Here is a 27,218-nt window from a genome sequence, read left to right as displayed (position 1 = left end):
CCATTCTGCATAATGAGTACTTTTACTTTTGGTACTTCAAGACTATAAGAGATTGACTAGGACTAAGATAAAGATAGGCGGCGTGTCTTGCAGAACTTCATTCTGTGTGGTGAAATATCGACCCCCTTTTGTCAGGAAAACGAGTGGATGTTTAAAGTGCATGACAGGGAAATCATTCAAGTCAGTGCATACATGCTCTGTTCCCTTAATGGATAATAAATAAGATAATCATGATTAATCTGTATGTTTTTATGTTCAGGTTTTTCACTTTCAAGTGCCAGGACAACCGGGTGCCTTTCCTGCTAAATGATGACGAGCCATCTATCCTGCCGTGTGACTGGGAGTCTGACGACCGCGGCTACCCTCCTCCGGCCTACAACTCCACCTTTCTCTATCCCTCCCTCTAGCATCTGCTCTTGTCTAATTCTGACAGCTTTACACAGAATAAGCATATTTTCCTGCTCGTCTTTTTTGTCCTTTGCCTTGTTAAACCATCTGTTAGATTTTCTTCAGTTTCAAACGTCACATTGTGTCATACAACAGGGCTTCCTTATAATTATCAACTAACATCTTAATGTAGTTCCCCTTCCAAGAGCAGCTAATTATTACCTGACAGTACTTATCCCATGCAGTTATGCTGAATGTATTCATCAACCTACAACTATTAGGGCGTATTGTATTGGTACCTCATACTCCAAGCTTTGTGAAGAACAACACTGCTGTTCCTCTTACACAGCTACTTACTATATGCTGGAAAGTTATTGCCCTTTGAAATATATTAGAAGGTATCTCTATTTATTTTAATGCTGTAATCATTCAGTGGAAGTCATTTATTAATTAAGTCTGTGCCTTCAATTTTATATCTGTATCTGACCTTCTGTGAATGTAAACTATGCTCAGTTGCCAATTTATTGGGTAGCCCTAGCTAAGTATAATGCAGTCATACACAACAGCCCTGCTATGAAATGATTCCTGTTCAGTTCTATTGAAACTGCTGTAAAAAAATGCTCTGATTTGTCCCCCCCAGTAATGTTGATTGATTGGGGTGGACAAAATGTTATAAATGCCTTTTTAATTGAATATACTCTAATGCAAAGAACAGCCTGCAAAATGAGCATAAGGCTTCCAAAACGTTTTAACAAATTTAAAAAGCTGACCGTAGAGCTGGTGTTTTAGACTGCATTAGCTTTATCTGGAATGACCTAATAAATGAACAGCTGAGTGTATTCAGCCCTGCATTAAGTATTCTTTGTTGTAAAATTAAGTCATATGTCAAGTCACACACATGTATTTTGATTTGCAAAAAACACTAAATGCATGTAAATCAGTTCATTTCAGTGTAGTGTTTTTCCTCCAATCCATCAGAGCATCAGAGGTGACGATTAGCTGATTGACAGAAAGTTAATTGGTGACTGTTTTGATAATCAGTTAAATTAAATTAAATTGCTTATCTACAATACGTGTGATGTGTGATAGGTATCAAACAAACACTACAGTTTTTTACACATACAGTAACATTTCCAAACACTGGTTCCAGCAATTGTAAAGGAGATTAATCTTGATTCAAATCAAATCAAATCAAATTTTATTTGTATAGCGCCAAATCGATCAAGGGTTTGGTATGCTTATTTGTGTTTACCAGCTATTGTTCTTCTTGGAGTGAGGGAGTGTTGAATCTTTGGTCAAGGGTAGAAATGCCAGTAACAGAAATAGCTAAATTGATAGAATTGTGCGCATTTGAATGGGAGCATGCTAAACAAAGAATTCATTAATAACAGTATTATACTAATGGTGGGAGACAGGGACCCTGTACTTATCTATGAAGTGCTCATATGAAATAGATCCATCACATTTAGACTCTTGTTGTTGTTGCTGTTCCTCTTGATGTGGCTGGTGAATGCTTGTCAGGGACGCAGAACTCCAGGGCCAGGGCAACCTGTAGAAAGGTACAAAGAGAGAGAGAGAGGACACACTATGAGAGAGAGGAGACACAAAGTTAGTAATGTGTAATGGTGGCATATAGAAGCATAGGGAGAGAGAGGGGAGGGGAGAGAAACTCAGAGCATCATGGAGCCCCTCAGCAGCCTAGGCCTATAGCAGCATAACTAAGGGAAGGCTCAGGGTCACCTGATCCAGCCCTAACTATAAGCTTTATCAAAAAGGAAAGTCTTAAGTCTAATATTAAAGGTAGAGAGGGTGTCCGCCTCCTGAACTGAGACTGGGAGTTGGTTCCATAGGAGAGGAGCTTGATAGCTAAAGGCTCTGCCTCCCATTCTGCTTCTGTGGACTCTAGGAACCACAAGTAAACCTGCACTCTGAGAGCGAAGTGCTCTGTTAGGATGATAAGGCTCTACGAGGTCTTTAAGATACGATGGAGCCTTGTCATTAAGGGCTTTGTATGTTAGGAGAAGGATTTTAAATTCTATTCTGAATTTTACAGGGAGTCAGTGGAGAGAAGCTAATATGGGAGAGATATTTGATTTGATTTGATTTATTCTTTCAAACATGCAGGACAAATGACATCAACACACACATAATTACACAAATCCAACCAATGCTAATCCAGAATCAGTTTGCTTATACCTAGTACATGTTTGAATGGAGTAGGAAGAAGTCAGACTTATCCAGTCCTACCCCATAACATCATCTTATACAAAAAATTTCATGCATCATTGGCTGCAAGCAATATTTCTACATAGGTAATTCTCTTATTCACCAGACAAGTAATACACAGAAAATTTTGTGTTTCCTCCAGTTTCTTCTCCCAGGCTACTGCACTCTTGAACAGCTAGTCTATGTTTGCTCTTTTAACTTGTATATATTTTGTATTTATTTTGTTTTTCTGCTGTGCACATTGGAGGCTGTTGGGCTGGAGTCAAATTCATTGTATTTTTGATAATACTTGCCAATAAAGTTTATGCTTATGGTTATCCTTCATTCAGGAGCTGGATAGCTCAGTGGTTAACACTGTGGTATGATAGGTTGGGGTTCAGTTCTCTGTCAAGGCACGATAAACCATTTTGCTAAACTACCTTAACCAATACTAGAAACCAGTACAAGTTCCAAAGTAACTCCTATGCCACAGATGAATGGCTTGGTGGTTATCACCCCTGACTGTGGTATGGTAGTTTGGGGTTCAGTCCTCTATCAATGCATGAGAAGCTGTTTTGCTAAGCTACCTTAAACAACAAAGGGATTGCAGCACCACAGATGAATAGCTTCTTGGTTAACACTACTGACTGTGATTTGACAGGTTGGGGTTCAGTTCTCTGTCAGGGCATGGAAAACCATTTTGCTAAGCTACCTTAACCAATACTAGAAACCAGTACAAGTTCCAAAGGAACTCCTATGCCACAGAAGAATAGCTTGGTGATTAACACCATTGATTGTGGCATGTCAGGTTGGAGTTCAGTTCTCTGTCAGGGTATGATAGGAGGAGGCAGGTAGGAAGTTGGGATATAGCAGTAAGGAGGGCAGATGGGGGAGATAGGAAGAGATAGAAGTAGGGAGGGGTGCAAGAAAGAGGAGATAAGAAGTATTAGGGGAGGTAGGAAGTTAGGATATAGCAATAAGGAGGGGTGCAGGGAGGTAGTGGAGGGGTGCAAGAAGGAGGAGATAAGTGCTGGGGAGGTAGGAAGTTAGGATATAGCAGTAAGCGGGGAGATAAGAAGAGACAGAAGTAGGGAGGGGTGTGGTTAGGAGAGGAAGATAGAAGCAGGTATCTGTATTTTTGGCCTCTATTAGATAAAATCACTGATATGACTCTGCCCTCCACTACCTACTCCTCTCTACCTCCCCCAACCAACTCCTGTCTCCTTTCTACCAACCCCGCTGCTCCTATGTCCTCCCTCCCCTACTCTCACCTCACTCCTGTCTCCACCAACCTGCCCCTCAACTACCAACTCCTTTTGCCTCCTATTTTCTCCCCACCCCCCACCACCTAAACGTCTCATGTTTCCTCATACCTCCGCCAACCGACCTAACCTTAACCTGCCCTGACAGAGAACTGAACCCCAACCTGCCATACCACAGTCAGTGGTGTTAACCACCAAGCTATTCATCTGTAGCATGAGAATCCCTTTGGAACTTGTACTAGTTTTCAGTATTGGTTAAGGTAGTTTAGTAAAATGGTTTATCATGCCCTGACAGAGAACTGAACCCCAAACCTACCATATCACAATCAGTGGTGTAACCACCAAGCTATCCACCAGCTGTGTCAAAGGTGGGGAAGAAAGGGGGAGACATTAGGGAAGAGGAAAGAGAGAAATTCAGAGGATCGCAGGTTCGAATCCAGCGCTGGCAAAAATGAAACTGGGTATCTTTTTTGTAAAGTGCTGTGAAGATATTGTGGAGTATAAAATATACTGCTCAAAAAAATAAAGGGAACACAACATACTGTAGTTGAATGTCTTATTTTTGTGTTCCCTTTATTTTTTTGAGCAGTATAATTCCCTGCCTTGTTTTGAAGATATTTATGAAGGTAAAAACTGATTTTCAAAATCATGGGAGAAGCTTTGAATATTATTTTGCACTATACTGTTACTAGGTTAACATAAAAGACAAGACACCAGTTTACTCAGAATAGATTTATTCAATAATAAAACAATGTCACAGATCTTATTTATATATGATACATTTGTGAAACATATACAACATGTCTAGCATATAATCAGATAAATTATCTGTTTGAGACAACTACTAATAATATTCCTCTTGAGATAGAAACTATTACTGTCCAATGTATTAATTAGTTTATAACATTTAAAAAGAAAAACTATTACCATGGTGCAAAGCAACACAGGTTGCTGAAGGTATGGTATAAAAAAGGAAATGTATAAAAGCAAGTGAAAATGGAACAGTAAGGACCCAGTTATGTGCATAAAGAATACAATGTTTAGAGCAATATTTACAAACATGTCCTAACTCAAAGCAGCAGTGTGAATCAAGATTCATCTCCTTTACAAATGCAGGAACCAGTGTTTAGAAATGTTAGAAATGTGTCACACTGTAAACACAAACTTTATTTGTGGCTTACATAGAGTAAATGCTGTAGCAATAGTAATGTTGGTGATTTTACAGATTAGGTTCATATTTACCATAGTCACTGTCTTTGCAGAACTTGACTTATCTGGTGGATGGACTTGTTGTCCACTGAGACATACCTACAAACAAGTGAAAGGGGTAATAAAGAGAAAAAGAAGAGTTTTGAGTAAAAATGCTAATTTACTTAAAATCTCAAAATATTATCTATTTTTTTATCTCTATCAAAAATGCAGTAGTTTGCAAAGTGAATAACAGCAGTAATGATGTTGGTGCTTGAGCGGTTTCAGTTTACATTTACCATAGACGTGGCTGTCCCAGGACTTGACACACCACTGACAGATGGACCAGCTGTGCCAGCTGATGACTCAGCTGCACAGTGAACCTGTGGACCCGCAAGCTGTACAAAACTCTAGCATTACATTTTTGGCAAGAAATCCACAAATACATTTCAGCAATCTTTTTACTGTCTTGCAAAATCTAAAGCCTAATCATTTCTGAAAAAAGAGATGATGCAACTGAAACTGCTTAGTTCCTACTATTAGTTGACTTATAACATATAAATGATGTGTCGGTGTTTGTCACACTATTTGAGTATTGGTTCTTTTTCTTTCTTTCTTTCTTTTCTATATGTAGCCTGGATTGTCAGAAAATCGACTGGCATGAATTTCAGTGATGATTTCAACCATATTAACGTCAGTATTTAAACGCAAAAGAGTGACAGGAATATATTTCTGAGCATTTAAAAATCAAAGACAGCTGCAGATGCAAGATTTAAATTGCAACCTATTTAAATTAACTATATATAATGTCAGGCTGCCATATGGATTTATAGGAATAACGACAGAGGCAACACACTTGTATTTCTGGTGAAACAATGCTCTTAAAGGCTATTTTTGTTTTTCATCTGAGACAGAATTGTAGCCTATTTACCAATGAGTTTAGGCTTCTCCTGTCTAGAAGAGTCTCAGTCGACTGACCAGTCTCTTGACTAACGACAACTATTTGAGGACAGCCCTAAAGAGACGTCTCTCCTTCCTCCTCCTATGACATATAGTTCACTCATTTTCAGTGATGGTAATGATGCACAATGTTGCTTCCTATTATTTGGGTACAGGAGAGCCCAGTTTTTTCTTACAGCACAAATGCTGCAATTTGACAGTCAAATGTTCAGCAGTGGAAGCGGCCATCAAAGGCTTAATTGTGTTTGGTAACGAGGAAATATGTCACTAAGTGATGCGGTGTGTTTCACTGATGTGTTTTGTTTTTGAACAACAATGGAGGTCTATGGATGAATAAGCCGATCCAGGACTGACAAACATTAAGTGTGAGAAAAGGCAAATCATTGTTGGTTTTAGTCTGTGTGGACTATACTGTCTAAATAGAAAATGACCAGCCTTATCCTCTGACTAGCTCTCCTTCCAGTGAACAGAGATTACAACTACACATTTTATAGGTTGAAGTGTTTGTGGGTTGCACTCTGTTTGCTTCTATTTTCAACTGATGACTATTCATTGAAGAATTATGTATGTTGACATAAGTATTGTTCTGCATGCACAAACATATTATAAAAATGCAAATGTAAAAAAAAATAGTGGTTACATTCTTAATTGCAAAAAAAAATCCCTGACAAGTCAGTTTTTGTATTCTTTATTAAAATACTGCTGTACACACAAATATTGCAAAATTTGAGACGAACACAAGAGGGGCATAAAACATATGAAGATGGTGATTGTAGGTGTGGTGATGTGGGGGAGGAGAAGAATGTTACCACTAATGTTAGCTGGAGTGTGTGTGTGTTAGGATGTGGCAGATAGTGACAGGAGCACGGACATTGTGTAGGCCGAGTTGGGGACGTGTGCATCTGAGGGTATGTGTCTCTGTGTTTTAAGGGTTTTCTAAAGCACCACATTCACCAAATATGTCTTGTCTGTTCATTTCACTAAAACAGAGAAACTAGTACATGATCTAACAAAGCCGGCCTCCTCCAGGTTTGTTGCCCCTAAGAACAGGTCACTGACAACTTTGACTTCTTTTGCGTAAAAACGCTGTGCTTGCCCGGTACAGACTACACGATATAAGTGATTTTAAGATTTAATCATGTTCATTAAATATCACAGTGTTACACATAATGTTGGCACAGTGACTTTCACAGTCAGCCTTGTGAATTAGCTACATTATCAGCACTGGCTAGCTAGTTTTTGGTTTTAATTCCTGTACTTAAAACACTCATTTTTAACTGCTGCTTCAAGTTCTCTGCGAAGGAGAGACAACACAGCGCTCTTCATACAACCCACAGTTGAACACAAGCAGCCTGTATCACACACTCTCCTCCAGGTCCCAGCAAGTGCCGTGAACAACATCAGGCTGTGATCTGTCGGGTACCAGCGTGTAGTCTGTCATATCCATTATCTAAGAATTTATGACTATAATCATGTAATCTGACATAGTGACCATCCTATCAGACAAATATAAATCGTGTAGTCTGACCCAGGCATTACACTGTTCACCTTGATTAATCTCATATCTGACAGTCTATGGTAATGTGACCCTGTCGTTCTTCAGACCACAATCATACACATTCAACCGAAACTACTGAGAACAAGATGAAATCAGCAGAAGCAACAACGGTGGTTTGACAAAATGATTCAAATTCTCAGCACAATACTGAACTGTGCCTAAGGGCAACATGACATCCCTCACAGCATGGTCTCCACAACACCATTAACACTCTAAAATCTCTATCTGAAGCCATCCCACCCACTCCACTGTAGCTCATCTATCTGACTGAACAAGGGGGTGGCCAATGACAGCCAAACACATTCAGTCATTGGGTCCCTCCAGCTGTTCATCATCCTGAGAGAAATCCAAGCCATCCCAATGAGTGCAACAGCTGGCACCGCTGCTTTGGCTCCAGCACATCTGTATTTCATGGTCGAATAAAACAAAAACTGTTGCTGCCCTGTTTCTACTCTCCCCGGCCCACCATCTCTTCCCCTCTCCCCTGCTGGAATTGGTCCACAGAATAATAAAGACTTGAAATGAGGCAAAAAGTAATAGTTCTTTCACTTCCCATCATGCATTCCTGACAGTAGTTCAGCAAAGAGCAAAAACAGCTAGAAAAATCACAAAAAACATCACTTTTTCTCAAATGTGGAGGGGCCAAGGCCCCTGAAGAGAGGCAGAGTCTGAAATAATGGGAAGAAGAGAAGGCTAGAGTAACAGAGAGAAAGAGAAAGGGGACAGTGGTGGCAGGAGGACAAGTTGGGGACAAAATAAGAACATTTTACAAAGAGGCAGCTGTGGCTCCACTTCAACAGAAGCCCCACCCACGGGCTACGGGCAAGTGCTGGAAAGCTGAACTAAAATCAACCATCCTCGAGCAGTTCATGTCACCCCATCTGTTAACCAGAGGTGGTTTCTGCATATGTAACAAACACCTGGTGGAGGAAAAGATACTCCTTATTCAGTGCCAACAGAAACCAAATTTTAACCCCCACATCCCAGTCCACACTAGCCAGCCAACCCACCACACATATGAGCCCAAAGTCCCCCAGTCTCCTGAACTACAGTGTTAAGAAATCCAAATCAAATTTTCCAGTTTTAACCCTTGCCACCCACCCAAGTGGTCTGTCCTTTCTGAGAGGGAATCAACAACCAAGGCAAATGTTGGCAGACCCGTTTCATTAAACAGGTGCTACTCTGCCCCAACGAAACCCTTGGGTGTTGTGTCCCATTTCCTAGTGCGTCAGGATGAGAGGGTGTGATCTCCAGCTGAAAGAGATGCAGTCAACAGTGCTGAATTCCTTTTTTTTATTGTTTTTTCCGAGTCTGCTCTGGTGTTTGTCTCTGTGTGATTTTAGCACTCTCTGTACACCCTGTAGGCCACTCACACATATTCATAAAAATAATTCAAATTAAGAAAAAAATGTTTATCTTAGTGCATCGTCCTCAGAAAAATAAACCCCTGCTGTAGAAATAAACAATAAAAGCCGGAAAAAGGTTAAAAACCTCAAGGTGTTTATCCCATTTTGTTCCCCAAATCTAAAAACAAAAACAAACAACAAAAAAGTCGTCATATACGTCCATATTTGTCTCCCCCCCCCTTTTGTTTTTCGATTTTCAGCTGTGGGATTTAGGAAAACTTAAAAAATGGCAGAAAAAAAAAACTTTAGAAAAAGCCTTCCTGGTGGACAGGGTCAGTGTATGTGACTGAAGTTCACGAAAGCCCTGCCCCAATGTCTTCACCATGCTGATGTCATCTCCATGAGCCTGGTCCTTCGCTGTAGTGCAATAATATTCTCAAGATCCGGGCCCACCCCGAGCCTGAAGAGGGCGCTACAGAGAGCCGGAGGCAGCAGCCTGCAGCTCTTGGAAGGTACTGTCAAAACAGCGCTTCAGGTCCGAGTAGGTCACAACCAGGACACTTTTCTCATCCCGAGACACCAGGCTAATCTTCTCAGGAACGCCTGCGTCCAGCTGAGGAAGATACAGCAAAAAAAAAAAACAAAAAAAAAACAATGATTTGAGAGAGAAAAATATCAAACATTGATAGTTTAAATAAAGTGGATTAACTGCTAACAGAAACTAATTTTTCACCATGTTTAAACCAAATAATCTGCAAATTAATCAGTATTGAAAATACTTTAGTTTCACTCATAATTTTAAGCAAATGGTGTAAAAACTGTGCAGCCAGATGAACTCGTATGTATACATGAGACAAGTATATGTGAGCGTGACCTTATATTAATAAACACTTGTGTCATAAACAAGAAGTACAAGATGTCATATCTTTAATCTAATGTATACTTAAAAAGTGGAACAGCAGACATGAGTTCAAGAAGAATGTGAAATCTACAAGAGAAGTCTAAACACGATCATCTTGGTCAATATTGAAATCACAATTATTTAACATGAATACTTGGGATGCATCATGAATTTATTGATATCAAAAAGTATTTTAACAGTGGGTTAAAACAATTGTTTTATCGTTATTATTTGGTTTTTGTAATCGTTGGAAGCCAAAATCGTAATCGAAAAAGTTTAATCGTCCAGCCCTACATTAAACTGTTCACTATAATGGCCAGCTTGTCAAATTGCTGCATATTCAAATGTAATTCAGCGCAATGAAAGAGAAGAAAAGAAAAATGTTCACCGACTTTGTTGAGGCAGGAGACAATGTGGCTGAGGTCAATCCAAGGTGTCCCAGCTTCTGTTACTTGGTGAAACAGGTGATCTCGAAAAAGCTTCAACAGGTAGCGGTCACCTGTCTCTGACCATGTTGGGTCCTTCTGAAATCTGATGTAGACAACACAATGTCGCTAAGCAGTGACAGAAACACTAATCACGCCTACTCCTGCTGGTGAATATTTACACAAGTTCTACTTACTCTGGCCGCTCGTTGATGGTTCCCAGCTTGGCCAACAGCCTGAACAGACGGCCGTTTTGCACCTCCTGCAAACAAGCAGACACTGGTCTTATTCATCAGTGCCCGGCATTTTAATATTTGAGAAAAACTGTGCCAATTGCATCTTTAGTGTAGTAGTACCTTTTCAAGCATTTGTGCAGGATGTATACTGGTGGAAACAGCAGTGAAGCAGAATTGTAGATTTTTAAGTTGAACAAATATAATTTGAAGTAAACTTTGAAACTGACACCAAGTAAGGAAAATACTCCATGGGAGGCAGTAAAAGTCAATTTGTAAAGAAAAAAAAAAGTGTACCCACATAGCCAAAGAGGTACAGCACATGCCACAAAACTCCAACATCTATGGTCCAATTCAAGCTGAGAACTTTTATTACATGTCATGACCCCCCCACCCCACTGTTTCCATCTTGGCAATTTACTGTCAAAGGCCAAATCCCCCCGAAAATATCTAACTAAAATGACTGCTTCAGTCATATGCCTTCGCCAACCAGTCAAATTCATGAGACAGATGTGAGGTCACTGACCACCAAAATCTAATCAATCCATCCTTGAGTTCAAGTGGACACTAGTGCCAAATTTGAAGAGATTCCCTCAAGGCGTTCCTGACATACCACATTCACAAGAATGAGCCAGACAGACAGGTAACCCAAAAACATAATGCCTCCGGTTATTGCAACGGAGGCATTTAAAAAAAAAACAACAAAAAAAAAAACAACAAAAAAAAAACACACAAACTCATTCACACTTAACACTGCTGATGGGATGTTATGATTTTGATTTTCCACCTCTGTGGTCATACAGCAAGAGCAATGTCATGAGTGGGGCAGGTTGATACTGTACATAAAGTCTGATTAGCTACAAATGAGTGAACATGCAAAACAAGCAAGATAAACTAATGCACAAAGAAAGGAATTACTGAATAAGACAGAACATTCCTCCTTATAAAATCCATCCCTTTAAAATAACAAGACTACTCATCCCTGCAGGGAACAGTCAGATGGAAACATTTCACACTTGACTTTCTAACCATACACAGTACTGGATGCTGTTTTCTAACAGAAGACACTTCCTCTTTACTGAAAGTCAAACGGAAGAAGCTGCACTTTCTTTTCTGTACATTTATTTCTGTATGCAGTCTTGTATAACTATTAATTACTAGAAATTTAGGGGAACAATTGCTGATAAAACTCACAGCCAACTGCAGATTAAATCTAGACAACTAGATCAGCTAATTTAAATCTTTAGTGCACTATTGAACGTGCACTGACACATGACAAAGTCTCGTTTCTGTCTCTACGTTAGATCATTTCATCAACTTGTAGCTTACCTTTTGCCTCTGCAGATATAATTTACTCCTGTCTCTCCTCTCTCTTCCTGTCTCACCCTGTCAAACGTTTTCTGCACTGTTGGACAAAGTGAAAATAATTGAAAACCAAGCAGCCATCATGTTGGCTTCCTCCAGTGTGTATTTACCCTTTAAACTTTCCTGCTACCACTGAATAAGCCTTTACAGAAACCGGTGTAAACTTTAGCTTTGGTCTTATATCTGATATATTGATTATTTTTGATATCAATTATGATAACACTGTTTGTTGTTCTCAGAATGCTGACTGCTGAGATATGGAAACAAACCAAACATCAACTATTGCAGTTTGATGTTTCCGCCCCCCCCCCCCCCAAAGCAAATTAAAATGATCCCCAAGGATAAAAATTAAAAAGATTTTTTGACTACATCATCCAGCAATGAGTAATAAACCTAAAAATTAAAAGCAACACCAACCACACCCAGCAGCTTGACACAACGGTGGTGTTGCATTACACATGAAACACCCAACTGACCTCAGTTAAGATGGGTAAGAAATGAAACATTGTCTTCCTGTATTTCTGAAAATGTGTTTTAAAAAGTTTTAAACTATTAAACTTGTCAACAAAAAGAAACTGGCACTGGTCTCTGTGTGGAGATATGCTACCACATACAGAAATTGTTTGACAAACAGGAAACTCTCCTCACCAACACAGATATCAAAAGATCTCAGGCAAGTCTGACCAGACTACCCAGTTTCTGAAACCTAATTTACTATTTACTGCACTTCCTTGTTGTAACCTTCAGCTGTTCTTTGACCTTCTATTGCTGACATCCACCACCTAAATTCTGCATTTGTACTGTATTGATAAAATTCACTTTAAGACGTGCTGGACATCTGAGAAAGGCAGAAACTGGAATCTTGACTTTCATTTAGAAGTGACAGACTAATTTTGTCAGATGTGTAGAGTCAGGGAGTACAGGGGAAGTTGGTGCATGAACAAGAAAGAAAGATAAAGTGAGGGTTGTTTTTTTTCCCCCACATATTCACACCTTAACATGGGGAAACTGAACAGCAAAACCTCCACATAGCAGAGTACCCTTTGTGTGCACGCAACTTCCCTCTTAGCTAACAAAACCAACGCCTCATTTGTGACCACCACCCAACAGTATCCATTTGAATCATGACACAGCTTAATTATGCATACTCACAAATGCTTTCTGACACAAAATGCATCTTTATGTGTCATGCATTCTTTTTTGTGTGGCACCCTTCTTATACCTTGGCAAGGTCCTCTTCAATGACATCATTCCTCATCTGCGCTGCATCCAGTTGTGTGTAGAACCGGGCTCCAATCATTGGCATTATGTCATTGACACTGCGTAGGCGAGACTGTTCGGTCAGCAGATACCTGCATATATGCAAAAAAAAAAAATTCCTTATACATTCAGCATTTATGTTTTAACCATTATTTCACTGCAGCAAGATTTGAAAATGGAGTCTTTCACTTGGTCTTCTGATGAGGGGTTAAAATAATGCCTAGCACCAAGGGCTCCATGCTACATGTTGCAAGCTAGTAACACCATACTGACACCATGAATTATGCATCACTTCTCAGAAGTTGACACCACCTCAACAAAAATAAACAACAAATAGAACACAAGTGCATTGACTCAGCATCAGCTCAGCATGTCTCCAAAGTGGGTAAAGGCAGTAAAGCACTTATTCTAGTAGTTTTTATAAGTGCAGATTAAATAAAAAATTTTAAAAATCTGCAACTACGCTGCTTGGGAGAAGGATATGTGGACTAACTTAACCTGCTGCCTCTGTAATACAACTCCAAGCAGCCAGAAGAAAATGAACGGATGGATAGACATAGCACATGCCTATACATTTTTGTCCTCCCCACTTCAATCATGAGTGTCAGAATATTAGGAACACCTCTGAATATAATGTAGTCCAGTACAACACCACTTTTAACTATGGCCTCAGTAAAACATATAACTGAATTTATACATTTATGAGAATTTTGCCAAAAACAAACACCCTGAGCATCACAAACACAGATGTTAAAGCAGACATTTTGCACTGAAATGCATACAACTGTACAGGCGTACCTAATAAAGTGGCCAGTGAGCAAATATCAGCAATGAGTCACTGATTGTGTATACTGACATTTCTAGGTTCCTGTAAGTGACCAAATTAAAGACTTTTGCACTGGATGTTGTTACTGCAGTCAATCTAATCTAACAGAGTTTGGATACTGGGCATATGTGAGGAAAAATAATGTTTTTACCTTGTGTTGATTAGTTTGGTTAGGTTCAGTTATGTGAGAGCTGTTTGTTTTTTCCTTTCACCAGTTGCTGTCCCCTTTAAAAATGCTTTATCTTCCAGGTACCCGACAGAAGAGGTGAGGCTGGCCAGCACCCCTGCGAATTCCACCAGTGCTCTGCCAGTTCTTTTACTGGTAGCAGTGTCTAAGTGTTAGTTATAACTGGTTGCACCTAGCTTATAAGAATCAAGCACACTAATCTATCAGTGGGCTTGTACCATGCTGCTGGTATGACTACTGGTTTGGTTTGATTTGTGTTTTATGTTTCTCTCTTTGCTGCATGTGTCCCTTGGTTATAAGATCTGTCCTAAGTTGCTTCAGTCATGGGTTGTGTTTTCTTTTGTTGAAGTAATTTATTCAATAAGTTCTCTAACAACATGGTGTCTCCTTATTTGTCATGGCTCTACGAGCTGGGTTGTGACAAGGTGTACTCAATCAACAGCACAAAGACACGGGAATGTTATCGGAACATTGCTTTGCAATGCAAAATTTGACAGAACCCAAAAGCAGAGACTGATACAGACGACACATGCTGCTCTGTGCTGCCCCCTTCCTTTCTTACAGAATGAGGTTCTTCAGGTCAGAAGAGTAGTTGATAGACACCAGCTCCATGGCCTTCTGAAGGTTTTCTCTTTGAATGCCAGCCATGGAGTTGCACGCCAATGCCAGCACCACCTTTCCCAGCGACACTAGGTCTGCTTGCTACATGACAACACACACACCACAGAAACACACATATCAATGATATCATTTCTCACCTTAACAAGAACTTTAACCGCACATTTCCAAATTGGTTAAGTGAAATATGACTACTCTGTACTGCACTTTCATGTGTAATACAAGCAATCAACATCATAACAAGTACCTGATACTGTGGCATTAGAGCAAGATGATTATTCTGACTGTTGTCAAATGTTAAGACATCAAACACTCCGACACAGTTCAACCGTAACCTGTAGAAATAAGAACATTATCAGCATTGCTTTCTGTGGATGTGTGCACGGTCATGTGGTTATGAAAAAGGGAAGCCTACACCAAAAATGCTCTTCCCCTTTTAATGGATTTACAGTTATATACACCTTCTGAGCAATTCATGTTGTTCTGTACATTTCCATTGATGGTTGCATTGACAGGTTTTCTAATCAGCAACATTTATCTTCATGTGCTGAATGATTGTCTGCTGAGGAAGGTTTTTGCAAGTATACCTGGTCTTTCCAGTAATGAGAATCTTGCTGGGGTCCATAACACGACAGGCCAGGCCGGCAGTGTGAATGGTGCGCAGGGCCGAGCTGAGCTGGACAATATAGGCCCAGATAAGAGACTCAGGAAGCAGACCTGCATGCTGCCGTGGCGGGGGGGGCTCATGTTGTCCTGCACACAGAGACCAAACACAAGGACCAAACCTTAACTAAATCTCAAACTGGCATCGACTTCCTTGGCAATCTTGAAGACTAATCATCTCTCACAGTTGAGACGTCACTGATCAAAATTTCCAGAGCTCAATGTGGCCATTCATTGCTCGTCTCCTACAAACATTCCTCGATATTCCATTTACAATCATAAGAATGAGATCCTCACAAATGAGAAGCTGGACCTTTGAGTTGTTTAGCCTTATTTCTTAATAATTCATTTATTGATTATTAAAATGATTGTTCACTGTCTAGTGTGACTTCAGTAAATGAGGAAATGCAGCTTACTGTTTGCACAATATACTTGCTGTAACACTTAGCACCAACGTTTGGTTGGGTAATGAAAATCAGGCAACACAATTTTAGGGTGTGTACTGCACAACAAAAGCCACAATGTTACACTGAGAAGGCCAGAGCTGGCCAATATAGTTGTTTTCTGAAAAGGTGATTCCAGGCAGAAGTAACACTTTGGCTATATGATCCAGTGCCTCGGGAGAATTTTTAACATGTGCAACTGCATTACAAAAACACTTGTTTCTATACAATTCATGCATCATGTTGCTCTGATATATTAAACACAGAATTCCAAAAATGGAGTGGGCAAAATTGCTGACAACTTTATATTTGGTAGCAGACCCTTTGTACAAAATAACTGAAATCACTTCCTGTAACCATCAGTGAGTTTCTTCCACCTCTCTACTGGAATTTTGGACTACTTCTTTTGCCAACTGCTCCAGGTCTTTCAGATTTGAAGGGTTCCTTCTCCCAGCTGCTGTTTTGAGATCTCTGCACAGGAGCTCTATGGGATTTAGATCTGGACTCATTGCTGGAAACTACAGAACTCTCCGGTTCATTGTCTGAAACCATTTCTAGTGCTTTTTAGAGTCTTCTTTGAGGCATTGTCCTGCTGTTGCACGCTGTGCCTTCAGGTCAGCTTGAATTTGTTTGGAAGCTGATTGAGGTTCTTTATCCACCATTCGTTGCAACCTGTCATCTCTTTTTCTCTTTTGTCCACATTCAGGGAGATTTGCTACAGCGTCATGGCCTGTAAACTTCTTGACAATGTTGTGCACAGTGGTCACAGGAACAGACAGATCTCTGGAGACGGACTTGTAGCCTTGAGATTGTCCAGGATTTTCCACCATTGTGGTTCTCAAATCCTCAGACACTTCTTTGCTCTTCTTTCTTTTCTCCATGCTCAGTGTCGTCCACACGACACAAAGGTTGAGTCAACTTTTCTCCATTTTTACTGGTTGCAAGTGTGATTTCTGTATTGGCGCCACCTGTTGATTGCTACAGGTGAGTTTTATTATAGATTAAAGGAGCATTACATGCTTGAAATACAACTATTTTTGATTATTTTGAAAACGTGTCAATAATTCTGCCCAGTCCATTTATGGAGGTCTGTGTGGAATGAATCAGATTTGGCTTTTTTCTCTGCTTTTTTGTTGCTCAAATGCAAACAAAAGAAATAAACATGAGAATACCAAAGAATTTGTGATTGCAACAATTTTCTGGAAGAAGTGGTGTGTTATCTGATAGAAATGTGGAGGTGCCAGTATTTTTGGCCATGACTGTATGTAGTCACGAGGACACATCTGCTACTCATTGCTCCTTCATGCCGCTGTGGCATTTGTGAGCGTGTCATTACTCTTTAACAATGTGATCTTTGGATAAAAATTTGGCCACAAAATGCAACTGATCATTTGCAGTCTGGAGCCATGATTATGGTTTGTTATCAGTGTTTGCTGCAGACTACCAAAAGCCCAGACCCTGCTTCCTCTGTTTGCATTCCTCTAGGTAGGCCACACAACACCAGCCCTAGGATCAGTTTCAGCCACAGTTTCCTGCAAGTCCTCGTCTCTCTCACACAGACATATACATGCCAACTGTCAAACTAGAATGCTTTACAGACTCCAAACATTTAAAGCTTCAAAACGCTGCAAGAGTAGTTTCACACCTTTAATCGTCTTGGAACACATCTTTATTTTCAGTCAACAAGTTGTTTTATACATTCAACAAAAGACATCAAACATCAGATGTGATCATAACCACACTCACTGAAAATATGAACATGCAGACCAAACCTCATGATTTCATGAGAAAATGAATAAACTCAAAATGTGTGAAGTAGGGGGGGGGGGGGGGGGGTTGTATAAACATCTGAGGTGATGCTGGGTCAATGTCAGTGTAAAGGAGGAACAGACAAAAGACCAACTTACCCCATTTCCTCTTGGTGAAGTACGAGTCTGCTGCGGGGTTATTGAAATGCCTGCGGAACATGGTTTCTGCACCCGCATAGAAGTCATAAGAGAACACCAATGCTAGGGCAAAAAAAAGGACAAGGATTAGATCTTAGAAAATTAAACAATCAGCAACAGTCAAACACCAACAGATACTTTTATTCATCCAATGATATCCACTTTGCTCTACACATTGTACTCTCCAAAATGTTTTTCTTTACCATCATTAAACCAAATGTGAGAATTAAGGACAAAACCATAATTTCTAACAGTAATCTAATTTTCCAAATGTAAAAAAAAACACAATCTGGGTGACAGATATCCATCTTACTGCTGTAACAATTACATCAGTGCACTTTCAATTTAAGAAATTGCTGTACTGTTTATACAAACTGTACTAAAAAGACAAACTGTCCATATACAGAAACATAAGTATCAAATGAAATTCACAAGTCATGTGCACATAAACAGATGGTAAACACTCACAGTGGTCTCCAAAGGCCTTGGTGGTAAAGACCTCCCTCAGTGTTACAGAGTTTGAGTGCTGGATCTTCTTCCACATGTCCACCAACATCATGCACTTTGTGTTAACAAGGCGGAAACCTGGACACATTTTGAAGACAGACAACATGCAAACAGGCAATTAGAAATTAATTCAAAAGAATCAAATTAGAAATTACTAATATATTACACTATCACAACATTCTGTGCCAACTTTAAAGGTGCATTAACTAATAAATAATAAATCTGTGTAAATGGGAGTCGACATGATGACTCTGCATGATGCTACCAGCCCTCCATTACATTCTGTGATGTACAGTGCTTCTGTTGTTATTCCAGCTTTTCTGTGTTTTCAGAGTAAGGTCCGTAAGTTAATCCCCGCCTGCCACTTCGCCAAGGTTATAAGCTGTGTTTAACCACATGTAGTAATTTCAAACAACCAACCAGGAAGGACCGCTCCTCCTTTGAGATTAGGGTTATGATTTTATTTGACATAAATCTAGAGCCCTTTTCAAACACACATTGACCTTTGAAATTCTCCAGACATTACCCAGGGGAGCTATATGCGAGAATGCAAATGTCCAAGTCAGTCGACCCAGATGTTAAGCGGACTTTACCATACCAATTCCCTAGTAAAAAGTACGGGTAAGGTCCAAGTGAGTCGCAGTGAGCCCATGTGAGAATACAGCAGCGTATAGTCCGGAGTATTCACACAGAGCTAGTGGTGATGTTGACGTTCTATTATGTGACCAGCACAAAACCAGAAGAACAGGTGGGTTGCATATGATGTCACGTCACTGTGTTGCTATAGTGCAAATTGCAGATAGAGGGCAAGAAGTGATTTTCTACATAGGCAGTACTATCACAAGCCCTCAAAATGCCTGTAGTTTATCATTTATGGTTCATCAATCACACTGACAAAGCAGACAAAGCTTTTATCAAGTACCATAAGTAGTTGTTCATAAGGTGGGAAATGCAAGAAATTCACTGTAAAATGTTGGTATTGTGTCATTGTGGTATTGTGTTTTCCCCCGCCGAGATGTTTCTCCCCCTGTTAAACACTGTTTCCCTTAGTGCCCCCATCAGTGGTCAGGGCTAGGATAAGGTTAGATTCACATTAAGTTACAGTATTGTTCAAAATAATAGCAGTACACTGTGACTAACCAGAATAATCCAGGTTTTTAGTATATTTTTTATTGCTACATGGCAAACAAGTTACCAGTAGGTGCAGTAGATTCTCAGAAAGCAAACAAGACCCAGCATTCATGATATGCACGCTCTTAAGGCTGTGCAATTGGGCAATTAGTTGAAAGGGGTGTGTTAAAAAAATAGCAGTGTGGCATTCAATCAGTGAGGTCATCAATTTTGTGAAATAACAGGTGTGAATCAGGTGGCCCCTATTTAAGGATGAAGCCAGCACTTGTTGAACATGCATTTGAAAGCCTGAGGAAAATGGGTCGTTCAAGACATTGTTCAGAAGAACAGCGTACTTTGATTAAAAAGTTGATTGGAGAGGGGAAAACCTATAAAGAGGTGCAAAAAATTATAGGCTGTTCAGCTAAAATGATCTCCAATGCCTTAAAATGGAGAGCAAAACCAGAGAGACGTGGAAGAAAACGGAAGACAACCATCAAAATGGATCGAAGAATAACCAGAATGGCAAAGGCCCAGCCAATGATCAGCTCCAGGATGATCAAAGACAGTCTGGAGTTACCTGTAAGTACTGTGACAGTTAGAAGACGTCTGTGTGAAGCTAATCTATTTTCAAGAATCCCCCGCAAAGTCCCTCTGTTAAAAAAAAGGCACGTGCAGAAGAGGTTACAATTTGCCAAAGAACACATCAACTGGCCTAAAGAGAAATGGAGGAACATTTTGTGGACTGATGAGAGTAAAATTGTTCTTTTTGGGTCCAAGGGCCACAGACAGTTTGTGAGATGACCCCCAAACTCTGAATTCAAGCCACAGTACACAGTGAAGACAGTGAAGCATGGTGGTGCAAGCATCATGATATGGGCATGTTTCTCCTACTATGGTGTTGGGCCTATTTATCGCATACCAGGGATCATGGATCAGTTTGCATATGTCAAAATACTTGAAGAGGTCATGTTGCCTTATGCTGAAGAGGACATGCCCTTGAAATGGTTGTTTCAACAAGACAATGACCCCAAACACACTAGTAAACGAGCAAAGTCTTGGTTCCAAACCAACAAAATTAATGTTATGGAGTGGCCAGCCCAATCCCCGGACCTTAATCCAATCGAGAACTTGTGGGGTGATATCAAAAATGCTGTTTCTGAAGCAAAACCAAGAAATGTAAATGAATTGTGGAATGTTGTTAAAGAATCATGGAGTGTAATAACAGCTGAAAGGTGCCACAAGTTGGTTGACTCCATGCCACACAGATGTGAAGCAGTTATAACAAACTGTGGTCATACAACTAAATATTAGTTTAGTGATTCACAGGATTGCTAAATCCTAGAAACAAAAACGTTTGTACAACATAGTTTTGTGTTTGTACAGTCAACGGCAGACACTGCTATTTTTTTGAACACACCCCTTTCAACTAATTGCCCAATTGCACAGCCTTAAGAGCGTGCATATCATGAATGCTGGGTCTTGTTTGCTTTCTGAGAATCTACTGCACCTACTGGTAACTTGTTTGCCATGTAGCAATAAAAAATATACTAAAAACCTGGATTATTCTGGTTAGTCACATTGTACTGCTATTATTTTGAACAATACTGTACTAACAGCTCAACGAAGGAACACACTTCGACACAACACTGACCAAAATAGTTTACGAGCCTTTGTCTGGGTCTGGGAGGAGCGGAGTGGGCGAATGCTCCGCTGTGCAGTGACCACTTATGTAGCTAGCAAATCGCTACCCTGCTGTGCAATTGCACTGAGCTGTAGTGAGTTCTCTGTCCTGTTTTGTGATTATCATCCGACATCTTTAGTGGTCTGTCACTGGACCACTGAGAGTGGTTAACCTACTCTAAGTAGACAACTGTAACGTTAACATCAAGAGGCACCATGCGTTGAATGTTTGTTGCTACGTTAATCCACAGGACCATAGACATACGTTATATTATGTGTATGCACAGGACAGAATTGCTCAATAGCAGGAAAGTATTTCAGTTCTATATATACTCTCCATCTCTTCATTCCATTTTTCGCTTCCTGCCCTCCATCTGAGTTTTGCGCATCATAGTCACGTGTTTGCAAGCCTCCTATGCAAACATCCAAAGGTGAAGAAAAAATTATTTACAATGAAGACATCAGCAAAAATATTCAACTGGAGACAGGGGGTGATTCAGGAACTTCTATTTAAGTGCTGGCGCCAGAATTGTCAGACAAGGCAAGAGACTTGGTTGTTTATGACCAAACTGCAAAACGGCTACATGACCTTGTAGGGCAACTCTCAAAGACCAGGCCTGATTCTGAAGAGGAAGTGTGGAGTTCATGTGTGAAAATGGCTTTGTAATGAATCTGTTTATGTAATCTGATTCCTTTCCATCCTCAGTGCATCCATGTGTAAAACTCAAATTACAAAAGTCACTTTTGAGCGGCAGCCCAGCTGATGTTGACAAGCCAAGACAGACAGTATACATAGTAAAATTAAATACATCGCATAGATAGCAGCACACGAAATGCAGTGGGTACGGAAAGTATTCAGACCCCCTTAAATTTTTCCCACTTTGTTATATTGCAGCCATATGCTAAAATCATTTAAGTTCATTTTTTCCTCATTAATGTACACACAGCACCCCATATTGACAGAAAAACACAGAATTTTTGACATTTTTGCAGATTTATTAAAAAAGAAAAACTGAAATATCACATGGTCATAAGTATTCAGACCCTTTGCTGTGACACTCATATATTTAACTTAGGTGCTGTCCATTTTGTCCGATCATCCCTGAGATGGTTCTACACCTTACCCGTACCCACTGTATGTGTTTGTCAAAGTGGCTATTTTGATTCTGTGGCATCTGTGTTCTGCTTCTCTTAAAAATTTCTTAGAATCATGTTTATTACCATGTATCCTCCTTAGGCAGTAGGGCAGGTCATCCTTGCTGTTGACGGCCTTGTAGCAGGAGGTGATGTAGCTGAAGTTGCTGGTCTTCTGCATGCGGTTTGGTGGGGGAAGAGGCTCAAGGGGGAATAAGCTGTGGTAACTATCCACCTCAGATGGTACATCTGCCACAGAAAGCAGCAGTTTCATGAGAAAAAAAACATGATACACATGCCACTGTGCAAGCACCAGTCAGATAGATTTAGGTCATAGCTCATATCAACAACTATCCGTTTTGACCACCAGTAAATAGCGGCTAAATTAAAATTCCTTTTCACACTTACATCAATAAATCATTCGACTGTTCACAACTTTGTATCTGTTGTTATGCATGCCTGACAACAAGTACATGAGAAAAACAAACAGCTTGAGGGTAACGTGAAACCAGACCCATACAGACCACAAACAACAAACTTCAAGCAATGCTGGTTTATTGACTTGTGAACACCGACAACAGAGCATATAAATAAATGGTCTCTCATTTGATACAAAGCATATTTTTATGGATTGAAAAACTGTACATAATGCAAGCCTGCCTCAATATTGAGTCAATAGAAATCCTTTGTTGTGACAACAGATTAGAGCCTTTACCTGGGTTCTCTGAGTGATCAATCTGGGCCATGGTTATCAAATGTCTGTTTATCAACTCCTGAAAGGGAAACAAAAGGGCATCACATCATACATTAGACCCCCAGAGAAGACGACAAGAGTGGTGTTTAATGACGAAGAGGGAGGGCAAGTGGGTAATACCTGTCGGAGCTCATCAGCCATGAAGAAGGACGGAGCATTAGCTTTTGGTTGCATGTATGCCACATGGGGCGCAATGGGGGGATAGATGTGGTAGGTAGGAAACACCTGCGATGAAAACAGAAAAAAACCAACTTCCTATTTATCGAGAAATGAAAACAGGTGTGATCAAAAATGTATTATTTGTTCAAACTAGAATCTTATGACTAGTCAAATGAATGAGATGGAAATGAAAGAGGATTTGAATGAATTGTTAGGTTGATAATAAAGCCATTAGAAGGCACATTACAAGCCCTAATTGACTATAACGATGTTAGGATTGTAGGATGCCTCATCAAAACAGGGAAGCCCACAAACTGAAGTGTATAGTACAGAAGAACTGCCTCCTGAAGAAGGAAAGGAAAAAAAAAAGGAAAAAAAAAAACACAAAACCTCAGACCAGTTCAAGTCTCTAACACAGACAAATTTAAATGCAGTTTTACTGTTTACAGTTCATTTCTGTCAAGGTTATTGTGCAACTGGGTGGTAGGGCTGGGTGATATGGAGAAAAATATTACCACAGTAATTTTTTTCCATACTAATATACAAGCCACAATATATACAATTCATGCCATTAATAATGGAGACGCATTCAAAACGTTTAAGATGTAAGGTTCTGCTGTGCAGCTACACTACATGTCAGTACTGGTGAAAAAGTAAAGCTGCAGCAGCGCTTTCTTTGGACAATGCTGTCCTGCAACTCTAAACCAGAGTCAGCCACTTTCATTAGCTTTTCAAATGGTTTTTCCACTGCTCTGGCCGCATGTATTTTTCTATGTGTTGCAGTTTGACAAAAGAGTGTCTTTATGCACACTGGAAAATTATCGTTGCCTATTCCTTTTTCAAATGGGAGAAAATGTCTGCAAGTTCATTGTTACCTGACTTCACTGGCACAGGTTGCTGCATACTTTACAGCAGATGTCGCTCTGTTGTTCATCCAGTTTTAAAAATCTGATTGATTTCCAAAATAGCAATGTCTGTGAGCACTCTTATCCACACTTTCATTGTCCCGTGTAGTTGTCCTCTTCACTGTTAATCGTTTTTATGTTTCCAGTTACATGTGTCTTCCTTGTTTTGGCCATACAAGTGTAACTCTATGATATGGTCTAAGATGACGATTGTTCAGCAAGTTACTCAGATGCAAAAGAAACATTTACTGATCGAAAATTATGTATTTGTTTATCATCCTTACTGAGGAGATTTTTATCGTAAAAGTTATCGTCATTGTTTTATCGACCCAGTCCTATTGTATAGTGTTTTATCTTTGTACATTTAGTTAGACTTTTACTCTAGTTTGCAAGAGTTTCTTGACTAAAATATAGAACAGCATGCTGTGAGCAACACATACCATCCCAGCCATGGGTGCTGGGGTGTTGTCTGTGTAGAAGTAGGTGGTCCCTCCTACAGTCTCTTTCTGGATGATGTGTGTGCCCTGGTCAGATGCAGTAGTGGGCACCATGTAGTTAGCAGGGTTTGGGGTGTGACTGCGCCGACGAGGAGCGGGTGAGGTGTGCGGTGTAATTTTTGGGGAGTGAAGAGGAGAAGACCCCGCAGACAAAGACATGCCTAAAATTGAAGAGTAGAGGAAATATTAGTTCAAGAAAAGGTATGCAGCATTCACTGACTGAAACAAGACGTTTGAAAGGAACAATAAAGAGATCGGCTTTTGTTTTAACAATAGCATACATGGTGCAATACATAAAAGGGAATTTCCAATATCACTATACAATATTAGCTAAAAATGGAAAACAAAACTGGGTAATAACTGGAGTAAAGGTGATTTCTCAATTTTAGGTTCTCCAAAAGACCCACCTGGAGCCAGTGCAGCAGCTGTAGAGCTGCTAAGACCAGGATGTGGGAAGAGAGGTGAGGGGAAGGCCTGGACAGTGGACTGAGCCATAGTGGCCATACGTGGAGCTCCTTTAGGGATGAACTCGCTTGCTGCCGGGTTTGGAGTCTGGTGGCACGCAGAAACATGCAAGAAGAATTGCAGTACATCAAGTTTAGAGGCAATATCCCACTTAGGGTTCAATAACCGCAAAGTCATTTATTTCTGCCTCAACAGCAATTAGGTGTACAGAGCAGACAGCACAACATTTGAAAAGTTGCAGGAGGGCACAGAATATCTTTCACAAAGTCAAACATGTTGGATTTGTTTCTGAGTTTTGTTTCTGATTTGTGTCTTCTCTTCCTATCTATAGCTTGTCAAGTGTTGAAACGGATTCCTGCTATTGGTTAACACAGCTCAGCAAGGAAAAGGGAGCACTTGTTTTGTTGCAAGGCATCTCCCTGTTAATGCAAACACAGCATAATCATTGTCACAAGACTGAGATCGAACAGGGATCTAAATTACCCTCACAAAACAAATTCTCATTCAGCCGTATTTTAAACGGGATGCTTGTTTGCTCACCTTTCTCCTTTGGGAAATGCTAAGAGCACCAAAATCACTGAACAGTGAGGATGTTGAGGGGTTCACTGAATCTGTAGAAGACAACAGAGTTTAGGGCATGAGTAGTAGATGAGTACTGACTACAGCTCTACAGAGGAGTCTTACCATGACTGCTGTGGCTGAAGTTCTTGGCACCATCGTTGAGGAGACTGGGAGAGCTGCTGCTGGTAGTCATTCGCTAAAGAGAGCAGCATCAACAACAGATGTTTAAGGGAAAACACTCTTTTTTGTATTTATCAATCATTTATGGCCCAACTTTAGATTATTAAAAAAAAACAAAAACTTTTTTTTTTTAACTAATTACATGCAAAAAATATAGATAATTAATGTAGTGCCTCAGTTTATCTAGGGACTTACAACCATAACGGAAATAGCAAAGGGGTAAATTTAAATCAATTTTCAAAGCAGTCTTTGTCAGACCTCAGTTAAATGAATTGCATATCTGCAACTACCCTCTTGTACCTGCATCATTGAGTATTTAGACTCCGCTGGGCTTCCAAACCCATTGACCCCAATAAAACTGCTGCTGAAGTAAGAGTTGGTAAGATTGGCATCACTCATGGTTGCACTCTCCATTCCTGGGACTGTGAATGACAGAAACCATCATTTAATAACTAAACTGATGTAACAGAAATAAATCTCATATAATGACAGAACAGAATATGTTCATGGTAATGACAGTACTACTGTTTGCTTGGCCAACCAAAGAGCTAATTAGAAAGCATGTAAACACTTCAGTGAGCCACTATTCTTGCTATCTTTTAAAAGATAAACTTTATAGCAGCAAATTCTGGTTTATAGGGCTCCTGGATGAAGTTGATATAGGTAGATTTTAATATGTGGTGTATGTGCACGTTACTTGCAGTTTGTTTACGTTGCGGAAACGCGACAACACAAAGCAAAAACAATGCCCCGTGAACTGCTAGCCAAGTTAGCTAGCTAGCTATGCTAATGGATAATAGTGACCAACAGCAAACTAAACAGTAGCACTACAGCGCACATAAACAAAACAGAGTCAAACTTCTTGCACCGATATTATAACTGATAACGACCTCCCCGAAACCCAAGCCTACTGCAGCTTAGTTAGTTAAAGTCTTCAGTTTAACGTTAGCTTTTAGCAACCGCTAACTGGCTAATAGCTTCACTAACTTAGCTACCGCTGGTGATTTCTGCCCACTCAACAGCTGTCAAACAAAACAAGCACTGAGCAGGCCCTGTTTGAGCTACAACAGTATAGCTAATGTTTTGTCTTATCAAGTACCTTTTAACCCGCTTTTAGACGACACTATCCACAAGACATCTAAAGGAAATAATGCGCCATAGGAACATGCTGAGGCTTCTGGATCACATTTGGTAGACAAGTGTAACCCACGTTGTTTGTGAATAAAGAGGCCTCGGTGAATCCTCGGGCTAAATTTTAACAAATTCCCTCAAAAGGACCAGACGTAAAATGACCCATGTGAGGCCTTGTCTTATTTTAATTGTTACTCACTGGTTAACAGCTGCCCCTCCAAGGACGTGCCTGCAGGGCCCAATGTTTCGCTCTTCTTAGAGGCACCGGTCCCCGCGCCGCCCGGGCAGGCAGCCGCGGAGCCACCGAGGGAATACCCCGCTGGCGTCCCGCCACCCGCGGCCATGGACAACGGGACCGG

General features: G+C 40.2%; 2 protein-coding genes across 5 annotated transcripts in view; one reads left to right on the top strand and one right to left on the bottom strand.

Moving 5' to 3' along the window:
* The window catches only part of flt1 (fms related receptor tyrosine kinase 1), a 31,581-nt gene extending 29,984 nt beyond the window's left edge, over window positions 1-1,597 (top strand). For both annotated transcript variants that reach the window (XM_020600058.1, XM_020600057.1), the window contains exon 30: window positions 260-1,597. In XM_020600058.1, coding sequence (XP_020455714.1) covers window positions 260-407 — 148 coding nt within the window. In that variant the 3' untranslated portion in view covers window positions 408-1,597. The remainder of the gene's footprint in view (window positions 1-259) is intronic.
* A 5,550-nt stretch (window positions 1,598-7,147) lies between these two features.
* Window positions 7,148-27,218, bottom strand: part of pan3 (poly(A) specific ribonuclease subunit PAN3) — a 21,409-nt gene continuing 1,338 nt past the window's right edge. Inside the window, exons 2-19 of one of the 3 annotated variants that reach the window (XM_020600061.1) lie at window positions 27,059-27,218; window positions 26,029-26,150; window positions 25,672-25,744; window positions 25,528-25,598; window positions 24,930-25,074; window positions 24,466-24,683; window positions 23,082-23,186; window positions 22,923-22,980; window positions 22,295-22,456; window positions 18,242-18,358; window positions 17,735-17,836; window positions 15,309-15,474; window positions 14,969-15,056; window positions 14,666-14,805; window positions 13,053-13,182; window positions 10,430-10,494; window positions 10,200-10,338; window positions 7,148-9,519 (exon numbers count right to left, since the gene is read on the bottom strand). The exon at window positions 27,059-27,218 is cut by the window's right edge and continues 1 nt beyond it. In XM_020600061.1, the coding sequence (XP_020455717.1) occupies window positions 9,379-9,519; window positions 10,200-10,338; window positions 10,430-10,494; window positions 13,053-13,182; window positions 14,666-14,805; window positions 14,969-15,056; window positions 15,309-15,474; window positions 17,735-17,836; window positions 18,242-18,358; window positions 22,295-22,456; window positions 22,923-22,980; window positions 23,082-23,186; window positions 24,466-24,683; window positions 24,930-25,074; window positions 25,528-25,598; window positions 25,672-25,744; window positions 26,029-26,150; window positions 27,059-27,218 (2,202 nt within the window). In that variant the 3' untranslated portion in view covers window positions 7,148-9,378. The remainder of the gene's footprint in view (window positions 9,520-10,199; window positions 10,339-10,429; window positions 10,495-13,052; window positions 13,183-14,665; window positions 14,806-14,968; window positions 15,057-15,308; window positions 15,475-17,734; window positions 17,837-18,241; window positions 18,359-22,294; window positions 22,457-22,922; window positions 22,981-23,081; window positions 23,187-24,465; window positions 24,684-24,929; window positions 25,075-25,527; window positions 25,599-25,671; window positions 25,745-26,028; window positions 26,151-27,058) is intronic. The other 2 variants (XM_020600059.1, XM_020600060.1) reach the window with 2 other exon arrangements.

The sequence above is a fragment of the Monopterus albus genome, unplaced genomic scaffold (assembly GCF_001952655.1).
Source record: "Monopterus albus unplaced genomic scaffold, M_albus_1.0 scaffold44.1, whole genome shotgun sequence".
NCBI classification, from domain to species: domain Eukaryota; kingdom Metazoa; phylum Chordata; class Actinopteri; order Synbranchiformes; family Synbranchidae; genus Monopterus; species Monopterus albus.
This window is presented reverse-complemented; position numbering and strand designations above follow the sequence as displayed.